Source organism: Humulus lupulus, chromosome 2 (genome assembly GCF_963169125.1).
Source record: "Humulus lupulus chromosome 2, drHumLupu1.1, whole genome shotgun sequence".
In the NCBI taxonomy this organism is placed as follows: Eukaryota; Viridiplantae; Streptophyta; class Magnoliopsida; order Rosales; family Cannabaceae; genus Humulus; species Humulus lupulus.
Window position 1 is genome coordinate 93,626,824 of NC_084794.1, and position 24,089 is coordinate 93,650,912.

Here is a 24,089-nt window from a genome sequence, read left to right on the forward strand (position 1 = left end):
GTGACTGATGCACACCTCCTCAATCTCTTCCATAGGCTATAATGCCCTGTCTACCTCTATTCGAGGATCCAACTCGTCGTCTTCCTGGATCACTCTCCGTGTTGGCTGTGGTGGTGGGATTGGATCGGTGTTCTCCTCTTCGAGAGGTTCTTCACGAACCATGAAGATTGGTTGGGCGGAGGCATGATAACACTTCTGAGCACTCTTTTGATCTCCCCGTACTGTCCCCACTCTGCCATTATCACACTAGAACTTCAAGCATAGATGGCAGATGGAGGTAATGGCACCAAATTCGACTAGAGCGGGGCACCCGAAAATCACATTATATGTAGTGGGACAATCCACCACTACGAATGTGCAGTATTTGAACGAGTTTTGAACACCGTTCCCCAACGTGACAGGGAGTTGTATCTTGCCCATCGTAAGCAATGAATCCCCATTGAAGTCATAGATCTATGTTGGACACAATGCTAGGTCTGCCTTTGTTAGGTCGGTCACTGTGAAGGCCGACTTAAACAGAACATTGACAGAACTCCCATTGTCCACCCACACTCGGGATACTCTTTTGCTGGCGATGTGGGAGTCAATGACCAAGGGATTGTGAAGTGGGAAGTGGACATTCCGGGCATCTTCCTCTATGAACGTTATTGGTAGATTCATCAGTTTTCGCCGCTGAGCCGAAGTCTGGACCAACTCACACACCTCATGGTCATGGTCGAGTTCACTAAGGTACCTCTTTTGGTCATTCTGGGATGGTCCTCCAAGGTGCGGGCCTCCTGAGGGGCCTGTGCTCTCGATCCTGGAGCGTACCCTCCCTGAGGAGTTCTATATGGTACTTATGCTCCCTGGGCCAAAGGTTGTCTGGGAATTGTGGATAATCCTGGAACTCCAGTTGGCATCTTGACCCATTGGTGGAGGTGCCCTAGCTTGATCAAATTCTCAATCTCATCCTTCAGCTGACGACATTCCTCAGTTGTATGGCCTATGTCCTTGTGGTAGGCACATCTTTTGCTCGCGTCCCTCGGGTTCTTTCCCCCTTTAAACATGGGGCTTGGTTTTCTGTAGTGGACTACGTTGCCCGTTGCAAGGTAGATATTTTCTCGGGTATCCACCAAGTTCGTGTATTTTGTGTACTGGGGCTCGTACCCCCCTTTCCCTTCTTTGTGGGCTTAGTCCGGCTCTGATTTTTTCTGGATCATTTTCCTCGGGAAAGGTTTATGCTTGCCACGACCGCTTCAGTCTGGGATGGTTGAACAACTTCAAGAACGACGATGTACCTGGTTGGTGCCACTCCGTACCCAGAGAAAGGGGTCGAATAAGTTGGAGCATAGCCTAAAGAAATGGGCGCATAGACGACCGGGGTCATGAACTGCATTCCGAGAGTTCCAACGGATCCGGACACCGCTGGAGGTGCCAGATAGAGAGTTGTCGGGTACTGCGCTCCGTACCCAGGAAGGGTTTGTGTTGTTGATTATGGTTTCGACTGCCATCCAAAAGCTTGGATTCGAGCCTCTTCCCAGTTAATGAAGCCTTGAGCCCTCCTTATAAATTATTCAAGGGCGAGCGCCTTGTTGTGTTGCATGTCATTCCAGAGAAGGGATCCAACTCTAATTCTAGACTGGAGGGATACTAGGCACTGTCCTTCATCCACCTTATTTTTTTAAGCTTCTTCCGTGAACCGTTGGATGTAAGCCATAAAGGTTTCAATGGGATGTTACTTAATTTTGGCCAGCGCACTGGCCTCCATGTCCAGTTTCTGGACAGCTACAAATTGCTTACTGAAAGCTGACTGCAATCCGGACCAGGATTGGATCGATCTTTTCTTAAGCCTTTTCCACCACTCTTCAGCGGGTCCGGCCAAGGTGATAAAAAACACACAGGCATTTTCCATTGTCGCAGACATGGGCTACAGTCACCAGGCGATTGTAGCGGGATAGATGGTCTCTAGGGTCGATGTTTTCGGTGTAGGCGGGTATATCCGACATCTTGAACCCCTTCGGTAACACGACATCCAGAATGTGTTTTGCACACAGTTCATTTTCTTCATCTTCAGAATCGAAACCTCCGCTTTCTTATTTCTAGACCAAGTGGTCCATGACCTTTTTGAGATTGGCCAGCTACTCCATGAACTTCCTGGCCATTCCATCATCAAGGGGAACTCTTTTGTTCCTCCTACCGTTGAGGTTATTCCTCAAATCGCCTCCTCGAGGGCGAATCTTTTCTTTTTGGGCTTGCTCCTTTCGAGCATTGAGGCCATCTCGCAAATCGACACGGGATGTGTCATCTCCCGAACTAACAGCTTCTGACTCCTCTCCGCGTCTATGCCCTCCGTGATTCTTGTTCACAGACGTGCTGGGATAAAAACGTCTTCCCTGGTCATCCTCTCTCGGGACATTCTGAGGCTTATTACCCTACGGGCGTTTCCCATGTGAATTGTTCGGGTGATTTCGTTCTGGGATGGGATTCACCCATTCTTTCCTAGGGAAATGCCCTGGGTCCACCCTAGTTTTTGGAGCGGGAGGAGTCTTCTTTTGGGGGTTTGCTTTTTCAATGGAATCAGCTGCTTTGGCTTTCTCTTTTTCTTGAGCTGGGTTTGAAGGATTGGCTTCGGGATTAGGGGATCGTCCCAAAGGAGGAGTAGGGGTTGTAGCGTTGTTGGGTGCGCCAGTCCCTGTAGGTGGGACAAGCAACTGAGTTTCTGGGGGAGGAACAACTGAGGGATTGACTGTAAATCCCTGAGCAGCAATAAAAGCTTGAAGATCCAGGAGAGACTCTTGCATCTGGCGAGTGGTCTCTTGTTGTTCTGCCATCCTTACTTCTTGGTCGAGGACCTGTTGTCTCAGACGGACCACTTCCAGGTCCTCCTGTTCAAGTTCCACCTCATTCTCGCTGGGATCGATAGGATTCTCGGCCTCATGGTCTTCATACCCCTCTCCGTCTTCCTCATAATAATCTTCATCGTATTCACCCCCTTCTCCAAAGTTCTGGGAGTCATCAGGCAGGGGCCCATGATAAGGCACATCCTCTGGTTGATCTTGAGGAATTTGCTGGTTTTGCAATGGTTCTCCATTGTCTTGTTGCTGCTGTTGTTGAGCGGGATCAAACATGGTATATCTGGTGTTCACCATCTTTGTAGATGACAAGGACTGGTTCAAGCTTTCTTCAGCTCTCAATGAAAGTACCAAAATGTTTATCGAGTTTTTCGACAACTATAAATATATTGAGAAATAAGAGCTAGAAAGAAAGGCAAAGTAATGAACAAGATCATAGTTTTTACGTGGTTGGGACGTTAATGAGCCTTAGTCCACGAGTCACTAGTATTGAGCTTTAGAGAGTTTAACAATGGAGGTTTTCTGCAAGTTCAGCAGCGTTTTGCTTACAAGAGAAAATTGGGGATCCTCGCTATAGTGCACAAATGACATTATTTATAGGTAGTCATGTGACTTGGGCCGGACTAATACGGGCCCAATAAGGATATAATGATAAATGCTCTCTAACGGAGCTATAATACAAGAATATAACATGATTACAAGTTGTTAATCTAGGCCCATTGAGCCGACTTAAGTGTAGTAGAGCCTTACAGTTGCCCTTTGTACGTTGGCACAGACTGATCTGCGTGGGCTGCCAGGGGGATCCTGGGGACAAGATCTGTCTGAGTAGTGGCAATACGATTTCCTAGGAACATTGTACGTTCCGTGCGTACCCCATTCTGCAGGTTAGTTAGGGAGACCAACTACTGCATTTCTTGGGGACACGTCAGATGTAGGAAGGACTGGGCTTGTTTTATCCGGACATATGGTCGAGTTCGTTTACTGATGTCCAGGTTCATTTACGAAGAACCCGGGTTCATTTACCAGGGCAGATATTAGCTAGCGATGATAGATCGAAGGACATCTTGATGGCGAATTAGAATGCTGGGGATGGACCCGGAGACTTCATATGGATCCTACTCGATGGGATCTGCTTCCTGGAATGGATTGTCTGTCACCATAATCTGAATCCCGGAGGATAGAGATTGGGTTCACCTGGGGGAGGTAGTTCGGGCCTACATCCCATTTCCGGCCCTTACTATGCTCGTGCTACTCACTAGTTATTGGGCTCGGCATGGTCTGGGCCGATAGGGTTTGGTTGCTCGTTGTTTGCTGGGCCCTGGTTGGGCCCAGACCTCTCCCGAGAGCCCATAAAACCCGTTTGGTCGTGGCACATGTCCAAGGTGGAAAATATGGATAGCAACATGGTATATTCATTTTTTGTACTATATTATATTAGAGTTCGCTATAACTTACGGTGAAAGAATTTTTTTTATGGTGTATTAGTTTAACGACGTGGTATATCCGTTAATAGTACTATGGTATATATGAATTGACTGTAACTTAGGGTGAAAGAATATGATATATATGTTTAACATCAATGTATACATATCTACACGTTTTTGTACTATGGTATAAAAAAGTTGGCAATAGCTTAAGATGGAAAAAAATTAATAAGTTTATGGAATTAAAGTTTAACAAGATAGTATATCCATTCTTTATACTTTGGCATATCATGGTTGGCCAAAATTTTTTTATGTATATAAGTTTATCAATAAGGTACATCTGTTCTTTGGACATGACATACAAAATATCAAAATAGATATTTTAAAGACCATAAAAGATATACCAAATTCAAAAAATAAATATACTAAGAGGTACTATGGTATAACATCAATGTCTACATATCTACACGTTTTTGTACTATGGTATAAAAAAGTTGGCAATAGCTTAAGATGGAAAAAAATAATAAGTTTATGGAATTAAAGTTTAACAACATAGTATATCCATTCTTTATACTTTGGTATATCATGGTTGGCAAAAAAAATTTATGTATATAAGTTTAACAATAAGGTACATCTGTTCTTTGTACATGATATACAAAATATCAAAATAGATATTTTAAAGACCATAAAAGATATACCAAATTCAAAAAATAAATATATTAAGAGGTACAGTGATATTTATATAATAAAATTGTACTTAATTTCAAATATATATACTAAATTCCATTGAAGATATATCAATTTCAAAAATAGATATACAACAAGCAAAAATAATAGAAAATTTTACTTCGCTAAAAAATTACATTTTTAAGGTTTGACAATTTTTTTTTCAATTTTATGATTTTAAGAAATTTTTTTACATTTTTACGGTTTTGTCTATTTTTCATCTTTTGTGTTATTTTTTTAGTTGTTTTTGTGTTGTTTAGGTTTATGTATAGTTATTTTCATGTTATTTTTTAGTTGTTTTAGTTTATATATAGCTGTTCTGTTGTTGTGTTAATGTCTAATTATTGTTTAGTTATTTTCAGATATATTATGATTTTTTTTTCTAAAATAACGTATTAATATGCAATCTGTTGACTTCTAGTTAATGTCTAATTGTTGTTTTTTAATGTGCTAGTATGCAGTATGCTAATGTTTAGTTGTTGTTCAATTATTGTTTTTTAGTTGTTTTTTTTGACACCGTATTTTTGTAAATAAAAAACTTTAAAAATTGTATTTTTGAAAACTTAAGATAGTATTTTTGAAAAAAAATAAAGGACTGTTAAAAAGTAAAATAATTTTTATATTTTTGAAAAAACTCCAAAATAATATATCATATTCTAAAAAAAAAATCAAAGTATATATAAATATTTTAAATAAAATATATATGGAATAACATAAAAAGATATCTTAAATTTAACATATATAAAATAGAATAAAATATATTATAACTAGGGCAATTCTTTAGTCCCCCACTTGCTTTGGAGGGACTAAATCCATCATAGATTTTTAACCATTATATTTAACTATAAAGATTGTCAGCCATCAAATCAATTTATTTTGTAAAAATTTGTTAAAATACCACACTACCTTTAAAAACCTGTAACTGGTTAGAATTTTTTTTTGGTGGGGTCTATTACTCTTTATCAATCAATTGCTTAAAAAAAAAAAACAATCCTTCGTCTTTCTTCTTCCCTCACGTCCATCATCTGTGCATGCATTTCCTTCTCACTTCAAAAGACCATATTTGTCTTCCCATCTCAATCCTTGTCGGCATGGCTGCTGTAACCTCAAGAATGCAACTCTAACTTAGTGGACCCAGTCGATTTTCTACTCCACCCAACTGCCAAGTCGACTCTAACTCCGAATCTCCCTTTCCTATTATATCTATTATTTGTTTGTGTATTTTTGGTTGGGCATTAGATATATGTTGATTCTTCTTTTGGATATACTCCATGAATCAGTCATTTCTACTGGTTGTAAAATATCTCCATCTCTTTCATTCTTCTGGGTTGGCGGCGACAAGGCGTAGAGCACAGGCACGAGGCTAGAAACAGTGGCTCAACTTCTCCATTATGGTGGGTCGAGTTCTTCGCTAACGGTGGCTAACAGAGCTCTTCGCACGTGATGGTGGCCTTGGGTTAGTTCAAAATAAGGTTTTGTGTGTATTTTTTTAATTTGTTTTTATGAATGATGTTTAAATTTTTCGCTATGTTGTTGAAAATGATATATGTATATATATATATTTATGATTGATGGGGGGAGAGTTAGGATTGTTGGGGAATAAATGAAACATCTCCAGGAAAAATCTTATAAAACAGCTACAAAATATATATCAGTTTTACTTACGTGGTTATTGTTGCGTCTTACTCAACATAACATATAAATCACTTGGCGGAAGCACAATGCTTACGTTACCAAAATCGTAAATATCTCTCAAATTCATATTAAGTTTACGATCAAGTCCTCAACTAAACATATTTTTGGACAGGGAATTACTTTTTTGCCCCTACTTTTTATACTCACATCACCAGCAACTTTCCAACCGGTTCACACAACCGGTCATTGCAAGTCAAAAGAAAATATGAAAAAAAGACAAACTCCTATAAAAATTTGGCACTCGGCAAAAAAATGGACCCCAAACTGAAGGACTCAGTCCTGTGAGGGACTAAACAATTCGCCTTATAACTATATATAATATGTTTGTAAAAAAAAATCCAAATATAATAGAGTTTATATTTTTTTTTTACCTGTATTTTGACAAATGATTTTTTGGACTATGTGTTTTATAAAATGGTTCAAATAGAACTCTAAACTCGATTTTGATTAAAATTTTCTAAGCTAAAATTACAAATAATTCACTAAACTAAAAATTTAAAACAAAATCAAAATCATTTTGCCTAACAACTGTATTGTTATATTCAATTTTTTCTTTATCAAAATTGAGTTTAAAAACCTATTTGAACTATTTTACAAAATCCTCTCAATCCACATAATACAAATAAGTAAAGAGATCAAATACATAGTAAAAAAAATATATAAACCCTGTATAATATGACAAGACGTTGAAAAAAAGTAAACTGCAAAATAAATAATTTATTGTACTAAGTCCAATGCAGAAAGCTTAATAAGGGAAGGGTAATCTTATATATTTATTATATTAAAAATAATGATAGGCCATTTGGCTTCAATTTAAAAACACAGACATTCTGTTATTTCAAAAGAGAATTTGGGCATTCTCCTCCAAACCCCAATATTCAAAGTTAGGGATATAGGATTATGTTTCTTATATAGTTTTGATGGGACTTTATTTCTAAATTTTGAAATGTTTTTTTAAATTCAATTTATTAATCATATGGGCTTTAATTTATTAATAGTATTTTTTTCCTAAAAAATATTAGGAGTCGAGAATTTCAACTTCTATATGTTGTTGTTTGATACGTCTAACATACATACAGGGTCGGATCTAAAATATACATTGACCGATCCAAGATTATGATGTTACAATTATACTTCGCCAGTGACAATAATACTAGATATTATATAAATTAATTCAAAATAATTCAAAAACAAATTTTAAATTATTCTCTAAAACAAATAACTTAATATATGCAATATTGTTAGATATTATATTTAGGGTAAATAATAAAATAAAGATAATCTCTAATTATCTGTTTATTTAATTAAACAATATCCCAATCACAGTCTAAATTCATACTGATCACCTAAGCGGGTCAGGGCGATATCCATTGGTCATTATGATGTACCCAAAAATGAACAGTGTTTTTGGGAGGCGAAAGGAAAACGATCTGCGCATGATGCTGAATGCTCCGAAGAAAAATTCAACAAATACACAGAGCAAAGATGTAACTGTTGTTAGCCCTGATAAACAAGCGCAAATGACAACCCCTAAACGAAAATCACCTACTCAGGGATCAGTTTCTCGAAAGGTAAATTGCATGAATTGTAGTTGAGTGGATTGATTCCATGTCTTCGTCTTCTTCTTCTTCTTCTTCAGAATGATGCAAAGGGACATGTGAATTGGAACTTTCAGTTATTTTTTTTAATTGCATTTTTGGCAGGCGAGAAGAAGAGGATCCGCAAATAGTACTCCAAAGATAAATTCAACAAATACACAGACGGAAGATGTAGCTGTTGTTATGCCTGATTTGCGGTTAGAGGCAAGGTTGACAGCCCAGGTTAGTCAATGTGATCTCTTGCCTTAAGGAATGTTCACTGTGTAACAAGTCTCTTTTCAATTGCTTCTTTTGTAACCTCCAACAAAATAAAGTTGTTCTGAACTCAATCAATTATAGGCATTATAGTCCCTCAGCGTTCTTTTTTTCTTTAGTGTTGTTCCTTAATCTAGCTTCTCAAAATCTAGTCAATTACAGTGATGTTGGTTTGATGATGGCAAGATTTTAACTCGAGTTATTAGCTTTGATTTTCACATTACCTATTGATGTGGTGCTAAGTTTCCTTCGTTCACTTTCAACAGGAAAATTCACGGATGCTTGCAGGAAAAAAACTTCATCCCTTTTTTTCATCTTGGAAGGAAGACAAGAAAAATCGAGGGGTAATTGATGCAGAGGGTAAAAAGTTAGCAGTTGGTAGGCAAAATAAAGAGAAGACTTGTGCCCCAATTCATGTATTTGAAAGAAGCCAGGTAAGCTTATCTCAGGCTAGCTCTTACTGCTATTATGGTAATTTTCGGGTTGCAGAAACTGAGACTGCAGTTATTGTTCTGAGTTCTGTTTAAACTTTCTGCTACAGGACACTGACATGCCCCTTGACTGGGGCACCTGGAAATTTTCTGAGGAGATCTTTAGGAGAAATATTTGTGACCTAGAAAGCACATGCCAATCTATTGTTGAAGGCTCCATTGAGTGCTTAAGTTTTCAAAAGTTTCCCCTCATTTTACACCCCGACAATGCATCAAGTTTTCAGGATAATGTTTTTTCAGAATGTGTTATTCAAGAAGATTGTATTTATGAAACATTTCCAACTGATGATGAAACAGAGGTATGTTAGGATGCAGGTGCTTCAGTAAAAATTTGTTTCTTTTTTGTAATTGTCATCCTGTGATTCTCATTACAAATTAATTATTGTGCAGGATAGTGAGATAAATAAAGTTGATTCCTTTGATGGACCTACGAGTGTGGTAAGAAAGCCAAACACTAGGAAGGGAAGTAGATCGCTTGAGGACAGTTCAAATGATCAGGCATGTGGAAGATTTCCGGAGGACAGCTCAAATAGTCAGGCATGTGGTTTGCTCCCACAAGGTTTGAGGTTCGAGTCCCTCCTGAATACCTACATAACAATTATTATAGTTTCTTGTTAAAAATAATAAAATTTTCTGTAGCTGTTAATTTTTACATTGGCTTTTTTAGTAGAGTCAATATTAAATATGTTTCATTTAATTGCTTTCACCCATTTGTTTCTTTAATCATATGATCTCTTATGTGTGTACTTTTTATCTTATTAGCTCCAATAGTGTTGAATTGATTATCATAACGTGTTTGAATAGTTAAGCATTATTCTTAGTTTTAATTGTTTAGTCTATCTAGAGATTTTATTAAGCTTATAGCTGCATTTTATTGCAGAATGAAGTCATACTATTTTGGTTGTGGTAATCAACCAAGGAATAGCTTATGGACTTACAGTTACAAGCCAAAAACTGCCATGGAGGTTAGATTTCTTGGACTATTTCTTCTTTGACTAGTACATTTAGAAGTTTCTTCAGTCTCTTAAACTGGAGAAAAAAAACATTTTCCTGCAGGTCTGTGGTAATGGTGAATCTGTGAAGTTTTTGAGTGGGTGGCTACAACAATGGCGTGGAAGAAAGTTTCAAATATGCAAGGATCTTATTGATTGCGATACAAGTGATAGGGAAAAAGATGATTATATCTATTCTGAAAGTGACTCTGATTCAGGAAGCCAATATGAGGAGGATAGGCTGAAAAACGTCCTCTTAGTTACAGGACCAGTTGGGGTAACTACAAAGACTGCATTATCTTGTTACAACTATGATGAGTGATGGTACTTGGTTTGGAGGGAATTTGCTTTACATAAACTTCTATGTATGCGTGTTCAAGGTTCTGAAATGAAAAAATATTTAGAATTTTTCAAAATAGATTTATTGGAGATGCTGATAGTGAGAATGAAAACTATACATGTTACATGTCGTTTACTTGTTTTTATCTTGACTTAAGTGGGGTACTGGAAATATCAAGTGCCTAGAACTTGGGAAAAATAAAGCTTACAGTTAGAGGTGGCTCTTTTACAGCCTTATGTTGAGAAGGTTTTTGTCTCTTTTTATGCATTTATATTGCTGAAAAAAGTTTAAGCTTAATTGTATGTATGCTGAAATAATGTTTCTATTATATTTGAAGTTTTTTCTTATTTTACATACTAAAAAATGCACGCTTATGTGTATATATAACTATACTATATGTAATTATTTGAGTACACTTATATTTTAAGTTCTTTTTTGTTTTACACACGTATATATGTGTGTATGTATATTCATTTGCTTTTACTATCATACAATTTACAAACCTATTAAAGTGGAAGTATCTGAGTGTCATCAATTTACATAGCTCTAACTTTCTTATAAATCTTTATATTTAGTGGATGGGGAAGTTTTTCAGTGGTTTGCAATGTCAATAGTTTTCCATGAAAATACAAGACTCTTAGATGGTTTGCAATTTTTTAGATGGTTTACAATTTCCTATATTAAGATCTATTACTCACAGTCTCACGCATCTTGCAGAGTGGAAAATCTGCTGCTATTTATGCTTGTGCACAAGAGCAAGGATTTGAGGTTTTGGAGGTACTAAAATAATGATATTAATGTTGGCATCTTCAAAGTTAAATTTAAATTTTATTGTCTGAATCTAAATAAATGTGTATGAGATTGATCTTAGATATATCTGGCTGACTTGAAAATGGAATGTAGGTATGTAAGTAAATCAAAAGAACATTCAACACCAGTTAAATTTGTACTGTGGTGTGCCTGTGTGTATCTGGGTACTATTTCTACATGTATATAAAATAATGAGGACTAGATCGGATTGACTTTTCAAGATTTTGTTTCAATAAATTGAAAATAGAAGTTTGTTTTGGCTCTCAGTTTTCATAAATGGAAAGCATTCTTGGCAAAACTTTTTTCATTATTTATCTATATTTTTTAGATTATGTGTTTTATAAAAATGTGTATACACATGGACACACACGTATAGTAAGATATATATATATATATATATATTTTGTTTTTCAGAATGAGAAAAAGAAAACAAAAGATATTAGAAATTTTTGGATACTACTTTTCTTGAACGTTTTGGTAACAATTTCTAAAAACAAAAACAAACTTCCAATTATTTGTTTTTTTTTAATAAAAAAAACAGAACAAAAGTGAATTGCGGATACAGTGGTGTAGGGAAGGGGGCCTGTGGCCACCCTAAGAAGTTTTTTTTAATTTATTTTTATTTGACATAAAATTGTTGTTATTTTCTCTTCAGTCCTCACAAAAAGATTATTTTTCAACAACCATTTTATTATTATTCTCATTTTTACCCTCTAAAAGTTTTACTCACGTCCCCACTACAAATTTTTGCTAGCTCCAGTACTACTGAATCCAAGCAACGCATGAATTTTTTATAGACTGATGTTAACAAAAGTCATTGACATGTTTGCTACAAGTAATGGCCAGACACATCTTTTATAAATAACTGAAAGTTGATACTTGGTTAAATCATCCTTTCGTTTACCTTATGGCTACTTAATTTTACTGACTTTTTTGCTTTGGATTTAAATAGAAAATGCTTAGAAGTGACGTTATATTTTTTTGGTTTACAATTGAATGTCTTTTCAGGTCAATGCATCCGAATGTCGAAATGGAGCTCTTGTGAGGCAGAAGTTTGGTGAGGCTCTTCAATCGCGCCGAGTTATAAGGTTCTTTTCATTTATATATATTTTAGAAATGGTGGTTCATTGTAATTCTTGTACATTTTTAAGCTGTGTGATCTTGTGGCTTTTCATACTTGATAGTTACTAAGTGCACTCTTTTCTTACATAATAACTTTCTGAAATACATTTCTTATTTCCTCCAAATTTCAATGTCTTAACTTTCAAGGAAGTTTGTCTCTTAGCAGAGTAAACATGGGGGACATAAAGAGAAAATTACACTAGATGATAATCATCATTTGTTTGCGTAAAGAAAGAAAACTAGACAAAATTATGGCCGATTCCAGTCACTTAACTTAGTAAGTTGGTGAAAGGAAGGTTTGTAAAGTCGTTGGTTTTGTAAATCCATAAAGATATCTAATACAGATTTCTTCTCTATCGAAAACAAATTTCTATAGTAAAATTGACGACTCTCTTTATTTCTGTGAACATACACAAAATACAATAAGGTTCCATGCTTTCGGCTCTCCCAAATTTACAAAACAATTAGATAACCACTTAAGGCCTTAGGAAGTCTATATATTCTCTATTGTTACAGCTGTACATGCTAACTAACAGCCCCAAAATTACCCTTCTTCCTAGAGTAAGTACCACAAAGGCTCCGTCTTTCATTCGCTGTCCTGAAAGATGCAGCTGTTCCTTTTCTTTCCTAGTTTCCAACATATAGCTAGGATAGCAACATTCCAAACCTTATTCAACTGAGATGAGTCCTCTTCCTTCCTCGCCCAACATAATCTTTTTGTGACAGTGACGTGGCCACACCCACATCACTCCAATTGATGTTTTACAAGTACTTACAGCTGAAGGAAAGGCTAAATTAATTACTTTGTTATTTGATGAAATAATCGACAAGACTATCTCCAATGCAAGTGCCAATGCCAAATTTGGAACAAAAAGTCAATAAAATGTTAAGTTTATTACACTATTTAGCATTATGTTCTAATGCACAAATGCTATATGTAATGTTATTTGGAAGTAAAAGTTTTACAAGTTATTCAATAAATGCATCATAAATTTGATTGCTCAAATTGAATAAATATTTATTAAGTGTATAGCATTTATTGTAATGTCAATTTTGGCACAACTTTAAGCATTGTATTGGATGATTTTTTCTTATGTGTTGAAATATAGTATTGTCACAAAGATTCGGCATTTCAATTGGAGAAGCTTTACAGTAAAGTATAGGTGTATGCTTCTATGTCGTGGTTTCAATTCAGGCAAGAAACAGTAATGGTTCTAGAAAAAAAATGGTGAACTTTTAAAAGTTCATGTAACATACTTGGTTTTGCATTATCTGGTAGAGGCGCTAATTGTAAAGAATGTCAAATGTTTTTATCCTTTCCTCCCACTATTTATGATTATGTCATAGAGCTTAATCTTACATTAGAAATCGACTAGTTGCATCTTAGTAATTTAAGTTAAATGAAATAGAAAATACCATTTATACTGATCTACTTTACGGAGATCATATTAATTAGCACATTTGTACAAAATCTTGTTAGTTTACATGACCTTCCACATATCCAAACTAAATATTTTGATTTGGCACAAAAGGTATCTTTTGTTTTTAAAATTAAAATTATGTGATTGATAAATGGTAAATTTTTAGAAAAGGCAATAACATTCTTTTATACCTTTATGTATTTGATGGAGTTCACAGAGGATCTAATGGTTGATAATTTCTTTTATCATTTTATAATTTTTTTATTTGATCAATTATATAGTCTTGGCAATAGTAGTATCTAAATATGGGGCAAAGTCATGTATCAAACCTTGTTAAGCTTCGGTCAAAATGTACTGTCGTTGAAAATATGGTTATAGCCCTATTGGCGAATAATTAGAGGGACACTTTTGACTTGAATATTATTCTGATTTGATCTATATGACTTGAGGGAATATGTGACAAATTGTGGGTAACTGTAGTAATAAAACTGTGATGGGCAATGGTGGCAATTTGTTTGTTCCAATCGCTTCTTCTGTCTGCTCCTTATGTTAATATATGTAACCATTGCAATTATATCAATGCATTCTTTGCAACAACAGAAATAAATATATTTTCCACTCCCATCATGTGATCCTTTTAATATTTGTACAGGTCACTAAAAAATGCTGCTGATTCTTCAAATAAGCATGTTCTGAAATCCTCTGCAGCTCTGGCCAATGGTTTTGCAAGTCAAGAATATGATGTTGGCATTGCTGAAGTGATAGCATTATCAGATGAAGATTGTCATAATGAAACTGGAGTATCTGGAATTTTTTATCACGAGGAGGCTGAAAGTTGCTCTGATAAGAGTGAAGTTAAACCTTTAATTCTTTTTGAGGATGTGGATATCACTTTTTCTGAAGATCGAGGTTTTATTGCTGCAGTGCAACAGATTGCTGATACTGCCAAAGGACCCATAATATTGACTAGCAATAGTAAGAAAATTTCATTTATAAGTTGTTTTGCTCTTTCTTGAAATTTTGGGTCAGTAGTTTCTTTGAATTAATTATCATGTGTGGAAACTTCTAGGTCACAAACCTCTCCTGCCAGATAATTTAAACAGATTAGAGATCTGTTTTACACCACCATCACCAGAGATGCTGCTTTGCCATGCATATAGCGTATGTGTTTGCGGTTCTTTTTCCCTGTTCAAATTGTCATTTTAGTGTAGGTAATTGAATATCTTTTTCAAATTCAACCTACTACTGCATTGCAGGTTTGTGCTGCGGAGAGAGCCAACGTCCAACCTCATGTCATAGAGCAAGTAGTTGATTTTTGTCAAGGAGATATACGTAAAATGATTATGCATCTGCAGTTCTGGTGCCAGGGTAATAGCTCTAAGAAAGGTTAGTAGCATTTTGTGTACTCTGATTGCTATTGGATTAACAAGTTTCAATTTTTTTAAGAGACAGTTATATGGATTCAATGGACAGACATGCAACTTCTGTTAAACTATAATCATTGACCTGTGCAAATGCATTTGCTAGGTTCTTTTTCTAATATTCTGAAATTAATGCTTGTAGAGCACATAGCTTGAACATAATTGAGGTTACATTGTTTAATTTGTTATAGATGGAAACAGGAGATAATGATTTAGAAGTTCAGATTTCTACCAAAAATGAAAATGCTATGCCAATAAAAGCTACTCTTACAATCTATGCTTTTTAATCAAGATCTGGATGTTTAGGGGTACTCTGCAGGGGCCAATTTATTATATGCAATTACTCAGGGATTTCTTCTAATTTAATGTCTCATGATGAGTCTATATAAACTATATAAATATATATATGTATATATATATAGTACACATATTGATCATGTTGGAGAATGTCTTTTTTTTTTTTCATTCTTCATAATTTGTTGTATTGCAGGAAGAGTGTTTGATGACTTTATTAAAGGATTTTCTTTATTTTTCACCTTTAAATTGGCAAGAGTGTCATTTTACTCTAAACTTTAAAGCAGTAGCAATATTTTAGTTTCTGATATTGATAAAAAGTTCATTAAGTCATTAGCAATCTATTCCCTACATTTATGGGAATTTTCTACAAGTCAGTTACTGTACTTCTTTCCGTTAACTTTAACTTTGACTGAAGTCTCGTTTTCTTAATTTTTTGTTATAGATTTAATGTGAAATGTTAAAGAGGCTGCATGGGATTCTTTTATCAAATTAAGAGACTACTGCTCATAATTTTAAAGTTTAGGATTATAGCAAAACATTTGTATTAATTTAGTGACCAGTTATACAGAACTAATCCTTCCATTGATAACATAAATTTAGTAATTTTGGTGACTTCACCTAAACCTTTATTTCGTTCTGGGGTTTTAGGATATGCAGAACTGAGTAAAAGGGTTTTGTTTACAGTATTCGAACCACTGCCAGAGCGTATTAATTTGCTTGCTTGGTCCATAACATTTCCCAAGAGCATTTACTGAATATAGCTGGCTTGCATGTGCTCTTTCATCAGTTTACTACCACTCTACTGGAGAATTTTTTTTTTAAATTTCTGTTTATTTGACTATACAGGTAAGAAAAATCGAAGGGCATATAGATCACTGCTATTTAACCTGGAGGCTGGCCATCAGATACTTCCAAAATTAATACCCTGGGACTTGTGCTCTGAGTTATCAGAGCTAGTTGAGAAAGAGATTGCCGGGTCATTTTCCATGGAAGAAAATTCTAAATTAATGTATATAATTGAGGACAAGCAGGGAATACCATTCAGTTTTGTGAATAATAATATTGAAACAGAAACTATAGAGGCAAAGAAGGAAGCAATGTTTAACCGCAATTGCTCCTATGGTGAGTTTAGAGCTCAGCTTGATACTCATGAGATTTCTGATAGTTTAGACACCCCATTTTCATGTGTGCGGCAGAATGTTCGAAAAAAGCATGACATAGTGTCTTCTGATTCTGAAGATGAATTAGTGGATAATAGATGTCCTGTGTTTTTGGATGAAGACACTTGCAATGAACCACTATTTGGAAGGAGCCCATTGTTTAAGGAGCAACCTGGTCCAATTGCAGCAGATATAGATGAAAGACTTAATCGCCATGCAGACTCTGCTGGCTGTATCCCCTTAAATGATGAATGCAAGTCAGTTGATGTGTCATGCGTGCCAGAGTCATCATTTGTTCCAGAAACTGAAATTAAGGATGACAGTGAGCAAGATGTTACAGTATCCTGTGGTTTTGTTGGGGATACGTTGGAAGTTTCAATGAGCAACAGGTTACCAGTTGAAGATGAACATGTTGATATAACAAAACCAGAAATAAAAAGAGAATCAGATACCTTGTTAAGTAATCACAATGTAATTGCCAAACTTTTCCAACAAGAGGAGGTGGAAGATTCTCAAAATGAGCATGCAGAGGCTGCTGCAATAGGGTATCAGAACAATCATATTTTGGATGAGTGTAGCCAAGTGGACTGTGGCAGAACTTTAAAATGTGTAGAGAAGCCTAAATCCTTGTTGGTGCCTGATTTAGTACAACATTCATGGAACGAACTTCGTAGGCGCCATGCAGATTTATCACAGTATGTGAGCTCAGAAGAGCAACATGCTCTCCAAGTTGTACAGCTCACTCATAAAATGACTAATCTAATCTCAGACACAGATGTTTTGCTACCCGACCATCAACCACTAACAAGTGTAAGTGTCATTGAACTTTAAAGCTGAAAATTAAAAGGACTCCTTTCTATTCAAATTATACAGTGTAATTGATGATGAAATTTTATACCACTTCAGGATTCTTTGGAACCATCACTGATAACATCTGAGGAGTCAGATGCATACAGATTTTTTAATAAAAGTCGGTTCGCTTCCTCAACTGCACAGCATGGATTTTGCTTGTTTGCAAAAGACATTGCTGCTGTTGGATCAAGGATGGGTTCTGTCTGCACTGTTGATTTCTCCTCCATGTTGGGTTGTGCAACTGGTCCGCTGGCTTTGGCTACACTAGCTGAACAGGGTACGTCATCAAGAAGAACTACATGGACTGGAAGAAATTCAGAATTGAACCTCCCAGATACTGATGTTTCTTTTGAAAGGTATCAAACTGACCTTCCTTCTTGGCACATTAATTATCTAGTTACCTGTAGACTTGCACAATCTTTTTCCAAGTCTTCTAAAACTCTACATTTACGCTTACTAACCAGTATATAATAAGCATTATTAATAGAAAATAAATTAAAAAACATTAAATATGTGTGACCTACTAAAATATTTGATTGATTTATTATTTTTAAGAGTAATAAAAAAAATATCATTAAAATTAAAAGTGATTCATTATTATTTTTTTTTCTTTTAAAGAACAACTAACCAGTTAAAATTTTAAAAACACGTCAATTTAGTTTTGTAAATATAAAATTGAGAACTAATATTTAAAAGTTATTGTTTTCAGAATAAAAACCAATCAACTCCTACTAAGAGAAGCGTTTTTTTCCCCCTCCCATCCATTCATATATCTATTTATGACTTAGAGAAGTATTATTGTTGGCTCCACATACATAGTGAAATTAGTAAAGGAAAACAGTATCCTTGACTTTTTTTAATCCTAATCATTTTCAAAACATTTCATAGTATGTCTTTTTTTCCATTGCGAATTATTAATTGTGCCTTTTTAAGTCTGGTGTGTAATGAATGTCTCATTTGTTTTTTTGCAAACTGTGAAAAATTAGACAAATATGTTATTCATTTACAAGGATAGCTATCAAACTTCTACCTGCTGTTGGACTTTTTCAAATATGATATGCATAAAACCTAGCTGTTTTATTTGTTTTTTTATTATGAAAGAACAGAAATCCTCTTTAAGTTATCGAGAATATTTACATGTTTATAATCTGACAACTGTTAACACTGGATATCTGCAATGCACAGTGAAAACAAATCACGTCTTGTTGATGTAGTTCAATCCATTGTTCCTTCGAAATCTCTAATGACACTGAAAGGTGCAGCATGTTATGAGTATCTTTCTTCACTGCGTTGCATTTCGAAATCAGAAGCTTCTCGTTTATCAAAAGACACCGTGAAACCAAGGAAACGCAGGTGTGTACTTGTGATGTGACATTGTTTTTGTTTTTCCTCTAGTCTTTCTAATAAATATACCGGAACTAAAACCCTGTGCAATAGTTGATGTCATTGCATGATGTGTTAAAACAGGAGGTGGGTTGATCGACACTACTTGAGTACTGGTAAGCTGATGTTGAGTCCTGAAAAAATATCGGCACTTGGTCAAATTAACATGCCTAAAGAAAATTCTTCTCAATGCTCGGATGTTGTTTAGAATTTTGATTTCAAAGCAAGGAAAACTAACAAAGCCACTGCGGTAACTCTGCCTCAGTGATTGGCTCTGCACAGGGGGGGCAGAGAATTGCTTATTTAATTTAAATTGATTACTTAGTGATTTGGTCTGTGTCACTGGCCGATTAAAGGTTCCTTAGATAGGACAATAAGAGGCTATGAATGTGATTAGCAAGTTGAGATATGGTTAGTTTAGCAAGTTGAGATATGGTTAGTTCCCATTTCTCCCAAGTGTACACTTTATAGTGCTTTTAGTTTTAGCGAAAGTGATTATTTGTACTACTAACTAGTAGTCGTAAATGCGAGCGTAGATAACAATTAACAATAAAAATTATATAACATAGGTGGTTTTTTCTGGCATTCTTGAGTGGAGCTTGTAAAGTTAGCATAGAGGCGTGCCCGACCAGGAAAAAAATATATATAAAAAAAACCCTGAAATAATTGGACTAATCTTGTCTCATTAAATGTAATAAAGAAAAATATTATTATGGAAAAAAAAAGTTGTGATCTTTGATGTAATGAAAAAAGAAATTAAGGTAAGCACCACGTAAAATAAAATTATATTTTAAAAAATTAGTCATAAAATACTATATATATATCCGAAGTTGGTGTTTGCCTTCTTAACTAAAAAATTATTTTTTATTTTTAAAATTTAAAAATTATTTTTTGAAAACAAATATATGGTGTTTGGCATTGCTTTTAGAAAACAATTTTTAAAAACAATGTTACAAAAAGTTGAAAATTTTAAAACCATAAAAAATAATTTTTAGTTATTCTCAGATAATATTTTTAATTATTATTATCTCACATTATTTTCAATCTCATTAATTTATCTTTCCCCACTTTCTCTCTCCTCACTTTTGATCTCTTCATTTTCTCTCTCATTACTTATTATCTCATTATTTTCTCTCTCATCACTTCTTATATCCTTATTTTTTATCTCGTCATTTTCTCTCTCATTACTTTCTCTCATTTTTTTTCTCTTGCATCAATTACTCTATTTTCAATTTTTCTTCCTCAAAATTTCTCTCCTTACTTTATCTCTCCTTATTTTTCATCTTTTTTTCTTTCACATTACTTTATATCATTATTTATTACAAACTTTTAAAAAAAATTCTTTTTGTAAATATATTTATTAATTTTTTATTTAAGATTTAAAAAAAATTAAAACTAAAAAATTATTTTTAGAAAACATTAAACAAACACCTGTTGTTTTTTGAAAATTACACAAATGATTTTCTATTCTCATGTCTAAAAACACAATTTTGAAAATAAAAAAAATAGAAAACAATGCCAAACAAGCCTAGCAATGCCAAAATTTTCTGTTTTCTGTCATGTTTAAGAATGCCTTCTTATCATTATCAATATATATATATATATATATATATATACACATATGCCTTCTTATCTAAGTATCTCTTCTATATAAAAACTATAAAATATAGTCACGCTTTGCGCAGTTTTTTGTAATGATTAAAAAAAAAATATTTTTAAATATTTCTTTGGAGATAGTGTGTAAGGGATTCTTTTTCATCATACTCGTACAACATGCTCCTTATATGGATACATAAGGGCGTCTTGACTGTAATTTTTTTTCATGATAATATTCATTATATAGCAAGCCTCCTGCAAGTTTTCGAGAAATTTTGAATAACTAAAGTGCCAAAAATAAAATTCAAACTATTGTTGTACATGTGCTTTTATTTAATATTATTATTATTTTATACGCTTTGCGTTGTTTTTTTGTTTATTATATAAATTTTTTAAGATTTTTATATTTTTAAAGTAGAAAATTTATAAATTATGACCTTTTGCACAATCATTCATTTTTTAAAAATAAATATTTTTATTAAATTAATTAATAATGTTCTTAATCAAATTAATGTCACGATTATACATGATATTTTTAATTGTTAAGATATTTTGGTTTTAAATTTGAAATATCAAAACAATAAATCTTGAAGATAAATGTCAATTTATATACGATTAATTTATTATTATAATTATTAAAAAATTAGTTATTCCTAAATATTTTATTTAAATATAAATAAAAATATTTTTATTTTAAATTTGATATGTTAAAACAATAAAAAGATAAATACAGATGGAAATTTTAAAATAAATGTCAATTATAAATGATTATTTATTATTATAATTATTAAAAAAAATAGTTATTTATAAATAAATTAAGATATTTTGAATTTTGAATTTGAAATGTGAAACAATAAAAAGATTATCATGAATTGGAAAATCTTCGAGATAAATGTGAATTTATATATGGTTAATTTATTATAATAATGATTAGAAAATTAGTTATTAATAAATATTAAAAAAAAGGAGTTACGGAAGACGTATTGCTGTTATAGATGATTTTAGATATTTTTTAAATGATTTAATAATCATAAATTAAATAAAATAGAATAAAAAATGTAGAAAAATTAGAAATAGATTAGAGATTTTGACTTGAATTCTCTTTTTGTTTAAAAAAACGTGTGACATTTTCCGATTTTGACATTATCATTTAAAATATATCTGACGACGAATTTTATAGATATTATTTATGTTTTTGCCAAATAAAATTTCTTCAATTGACTTATCACATTACTATCAAGGCAATGACAGTATCCCAGATTTTGATTTCTTGATTATTTGAGCTTAAGAACAAATGGATCTTGAGTAGCTTAATTCAATAAAGCCAAGTTTTTAGGATTTTTTGCTTCCTCTTATTAACTTCATTTATGCATAGAGACCGTTTACTTCATTTAGATTTGATGAATTAGATTTTTGGACATGATTATTGTTTACCTTGTATGGTAACGTCCTAAATGTGCGAATATATTATTGATCAGTGGCATTATTCATACATGTTAGTTTTAGAAGTTGGCATGTGTGATAAGGAGAAGGATCCAGAGTTGGGATGGTAAACTTCTATCACGTGCAGGGAAGGAGGTTCTATTCAAAACAGTGGTACAATCACTACTGAATTATGCTATGAATGAGTTTCTTCTTCCATTATCATTGTGCAATGATGTGGAACGAATGACGAGTTGATTTTGGTGGAATACTTCTGAAAATAGGAGGAAAGGCATTAATTGGATGAGTTGGGATCTGTTAAGCACTCACAAGTCATGTGGTGGGATGGGATTCAGAAACTTGAGGGATTTCAATCTTGCTTTATTGGGGAAACAGGGTTGGTGGTTGCTAGCTAATAAGGGTGGGTTGGTTGGTAAGGTTTTCAAGGCACATTATTACCCCCGTGGGACATTCTTGACGGGTACGTTGGGTAATAATCCTAGTTTCATATGGCGTAGTATTTGGGAGGCACAAGATTTAGTTAAAAAAAGGGTTAGATGGTGTATTGGGTCGGGTTTGGAGGTGAATATTCATAATGATCCTTGGATGCAAAATGATGAGAATCCTTATGTTGTTTCGACTCACCAAGGATTGGAGAATCAGAAGATTGCTAGTCTTTTTGTCCTAGGTACACGAGAATGGGATTTTGATGTGGTTAATGATCTTTTTGAAGACAAGGATAAGATGTTGATTTTGGGCATTCCTCTGAGTGATTCAACTTCAACAAATCAATGGCAATGGATAAAGGAGAGCTTAGGTAACTACATAGTTAAGAGTGCCTATAAACTTTTACAGGAAATCAATGGGCGGTGGAGTGTGAATGTTAATGCCACTTTCTGGCATAAACTTTGGCAGTTGAAGGTTCCTCCTAAGGTGCGCAATCTTCTCTGGTGAGCGTCTACCACGTGTGTTCAACTAAGAACAAAGAGGATTGAGCTAGATGAGTTGTGCCCGGTGTGTCATGGTTTCCATGAGACGATATTACATGTCCTGGCTGAGTGTTCCTTTGCAAGAAGTTGTTGGGACAGTTTGGGGGTCAGGAATCTTTATGGTGGCAGTGTTGAGTTTGTAAACTGGCTTCAGAAGATCTTTGAAGTTAATTCAAAAGAGATGTGGAGTATAGTTGGTATGGTTTGTTAGTCGATTTGGAAGGGTCGAAATGATTTGGTGTGGAATCAGAAGTCTCTGTCTATCAACGAAAATGGGTCGCAGCTCAAGAGAAGTGTTTACAGCCAACCCCTGCAACCCTAGGATGGTCTGGAGCATTGGACCAAACAACCTAGAAACAAGATCAAGATCAATGTTGATGCAACTTTGTTTGAGTCAGATGGGCATTATGGCTTCAGTTGTGTGGCTAGGAATGATGAGGGCAGTGACAGTCAAAATCCCATGATCCGCAGGGGGAAAGACCAAGTAAAAAGCTGTGCAACCCCACATCGTCTGGGGAAGGTCAAGTGTGATGATTCTAAGATTGTGTAGGTATGAGTCTACACAGTTGAATAGGGCTTAAATGGATTGATGGGCACTACCTATGCCAACAAGATGCATCTTCTTTTCGGTAACCCATCACTTGAGAATTTTAAAGTTAAGCGTGCTTGACTTGGAGTAGTCTCATGATGGGTGACCTCCTGGGAAGTTTTTCCAGGAAGTGTGCGAGTGAGGACAAAGCATGCTGGAAAGACTCGTGTTGGTTTGCAGGGCTAGTCGTCATTCCAGGAAGCAACCATAGTGATATGGGGCGTTACACATGGTATCAGAGCCTTGACCTAGCCAGAAGTGTGGCCGACTGGGACGTCGGACCCCTAAAGGGGGTGATTGTGACAGTCAAAATCCCGTGATCTGCAGGGGGAAAGTCTGGGTAAAAAGCTGTGCAATCCCACATCGCTTGGAGAAGGTCAAGTGTGATGATTCTAAGACTGTGTAGGTATGGGACTACACAGTTGAAGATGGCTTAAATGGATTGATGGGTACTACCAATGCCAACAAGATGCATCTTCTTTTTGGTACCTCATCACTTGAGAACACCAAAGTTAAGTGTGCTTGACCTGGAGTAGTCTCATGATGGGAGACCTCCTGGGAAGTTTTTCCAAGAAGCGTGCGAGTGAGGACAAAGCACGTTGGAAAGACTCGTGTTGGTTTGCAGGACCAGTCGTCATTCCTGGAAGCAACCATAATGATGTGGAGCGTTACAAG

The 24,089-nt window shown here is 34.7% G+C and overlaps 2 protein-coding genes across 2 annotated transcripts; one reads left to right on the top strand and one right to left on the bottom strand.

Annotated features, from left to right (window-relative positions):
- Positions 1-2,411: 2,411 nt before the first annotated feature.
- LOC133814532 (uncharacterized) lies at positions 2,412-3,128 on the bottom strand. Its single transcript, XM_062247479.1, has one exon. It carries the CDS (start codon positions 3,126-3,128, stop codon positions 2,412-2,414), a length of 717 nt encoding a protein of 238 aa, XP_062103463.1.
- A 4,891-nt stretch (positions 3,129-8,019) lies between these two features.
- LOC133818234 (uncharacterized) lies at positions 8,020-19,403 on the top strand. Its single transcript, XM_062250989.1, has 16 exons — positions 8,020-8,247; positions 8,380-8,496; positions 8,796-8,963; positions 9,071-9,319; positions 9,411-9,586; positions 9,901-9,985; positions 10,077-10,289; positions 11,070-11,129; positions 12,171-12,250; positions 14,358-14,680; positions 14,775-14,866; positions 14,962-15,091; positions 16,270-17,393; positions 17,490-17,791; positions 18,621-18,788; positions 18,903-19,403. Exons 1-16 carry the CDS (start codon positions 8,056-8,058, stop codon positions 19,024-19,026), a joined length of 3,603 nt encoding a protein of 1,200 aa, XP_062106973.1. The 5' UTR covers positions 8,020-8,055; the 3' UTR covers positions 19,027-19,403.
- Positions 19,404-24,089: the final 4,686 nt, after the last annotated feature.

What these genes read in the sequence shown, in the direction of transcription:
- LOC133814532 (XM_062247479.1), bottom strand. Translation starts at nt 3,128, where the DNA reads ATGGTGAACACCAGATATACCATGTTTGATCCCGCTCAACAACAGCAG.
- LOC133818234 (XM_062250989.1), top strand. Translation starts at nt 8,056, where the DNA reads ATGATGTACCCAAAAATGAACAGTGTTTTTGGGAGGCGAAAGGAAAAC. An exon ending in ATGTATTTGAAAGAAGCCAG is followed by an intron (nt 8,964 to 9,070) that starts GTAAGCTTATCT and finishes TTTCTGCTACAG; the next exon opens with GACACTGACATGCCCCTTGA. An exon ending in CAATCGCGCCGAGTTATAAG is followed by an intron (nt 12,251 to 14,357) that starts GTTCTTTTCATT and finishes ATATTTGTACAG; the next exon opens with GTCACTAAAAAATGCTGCTG.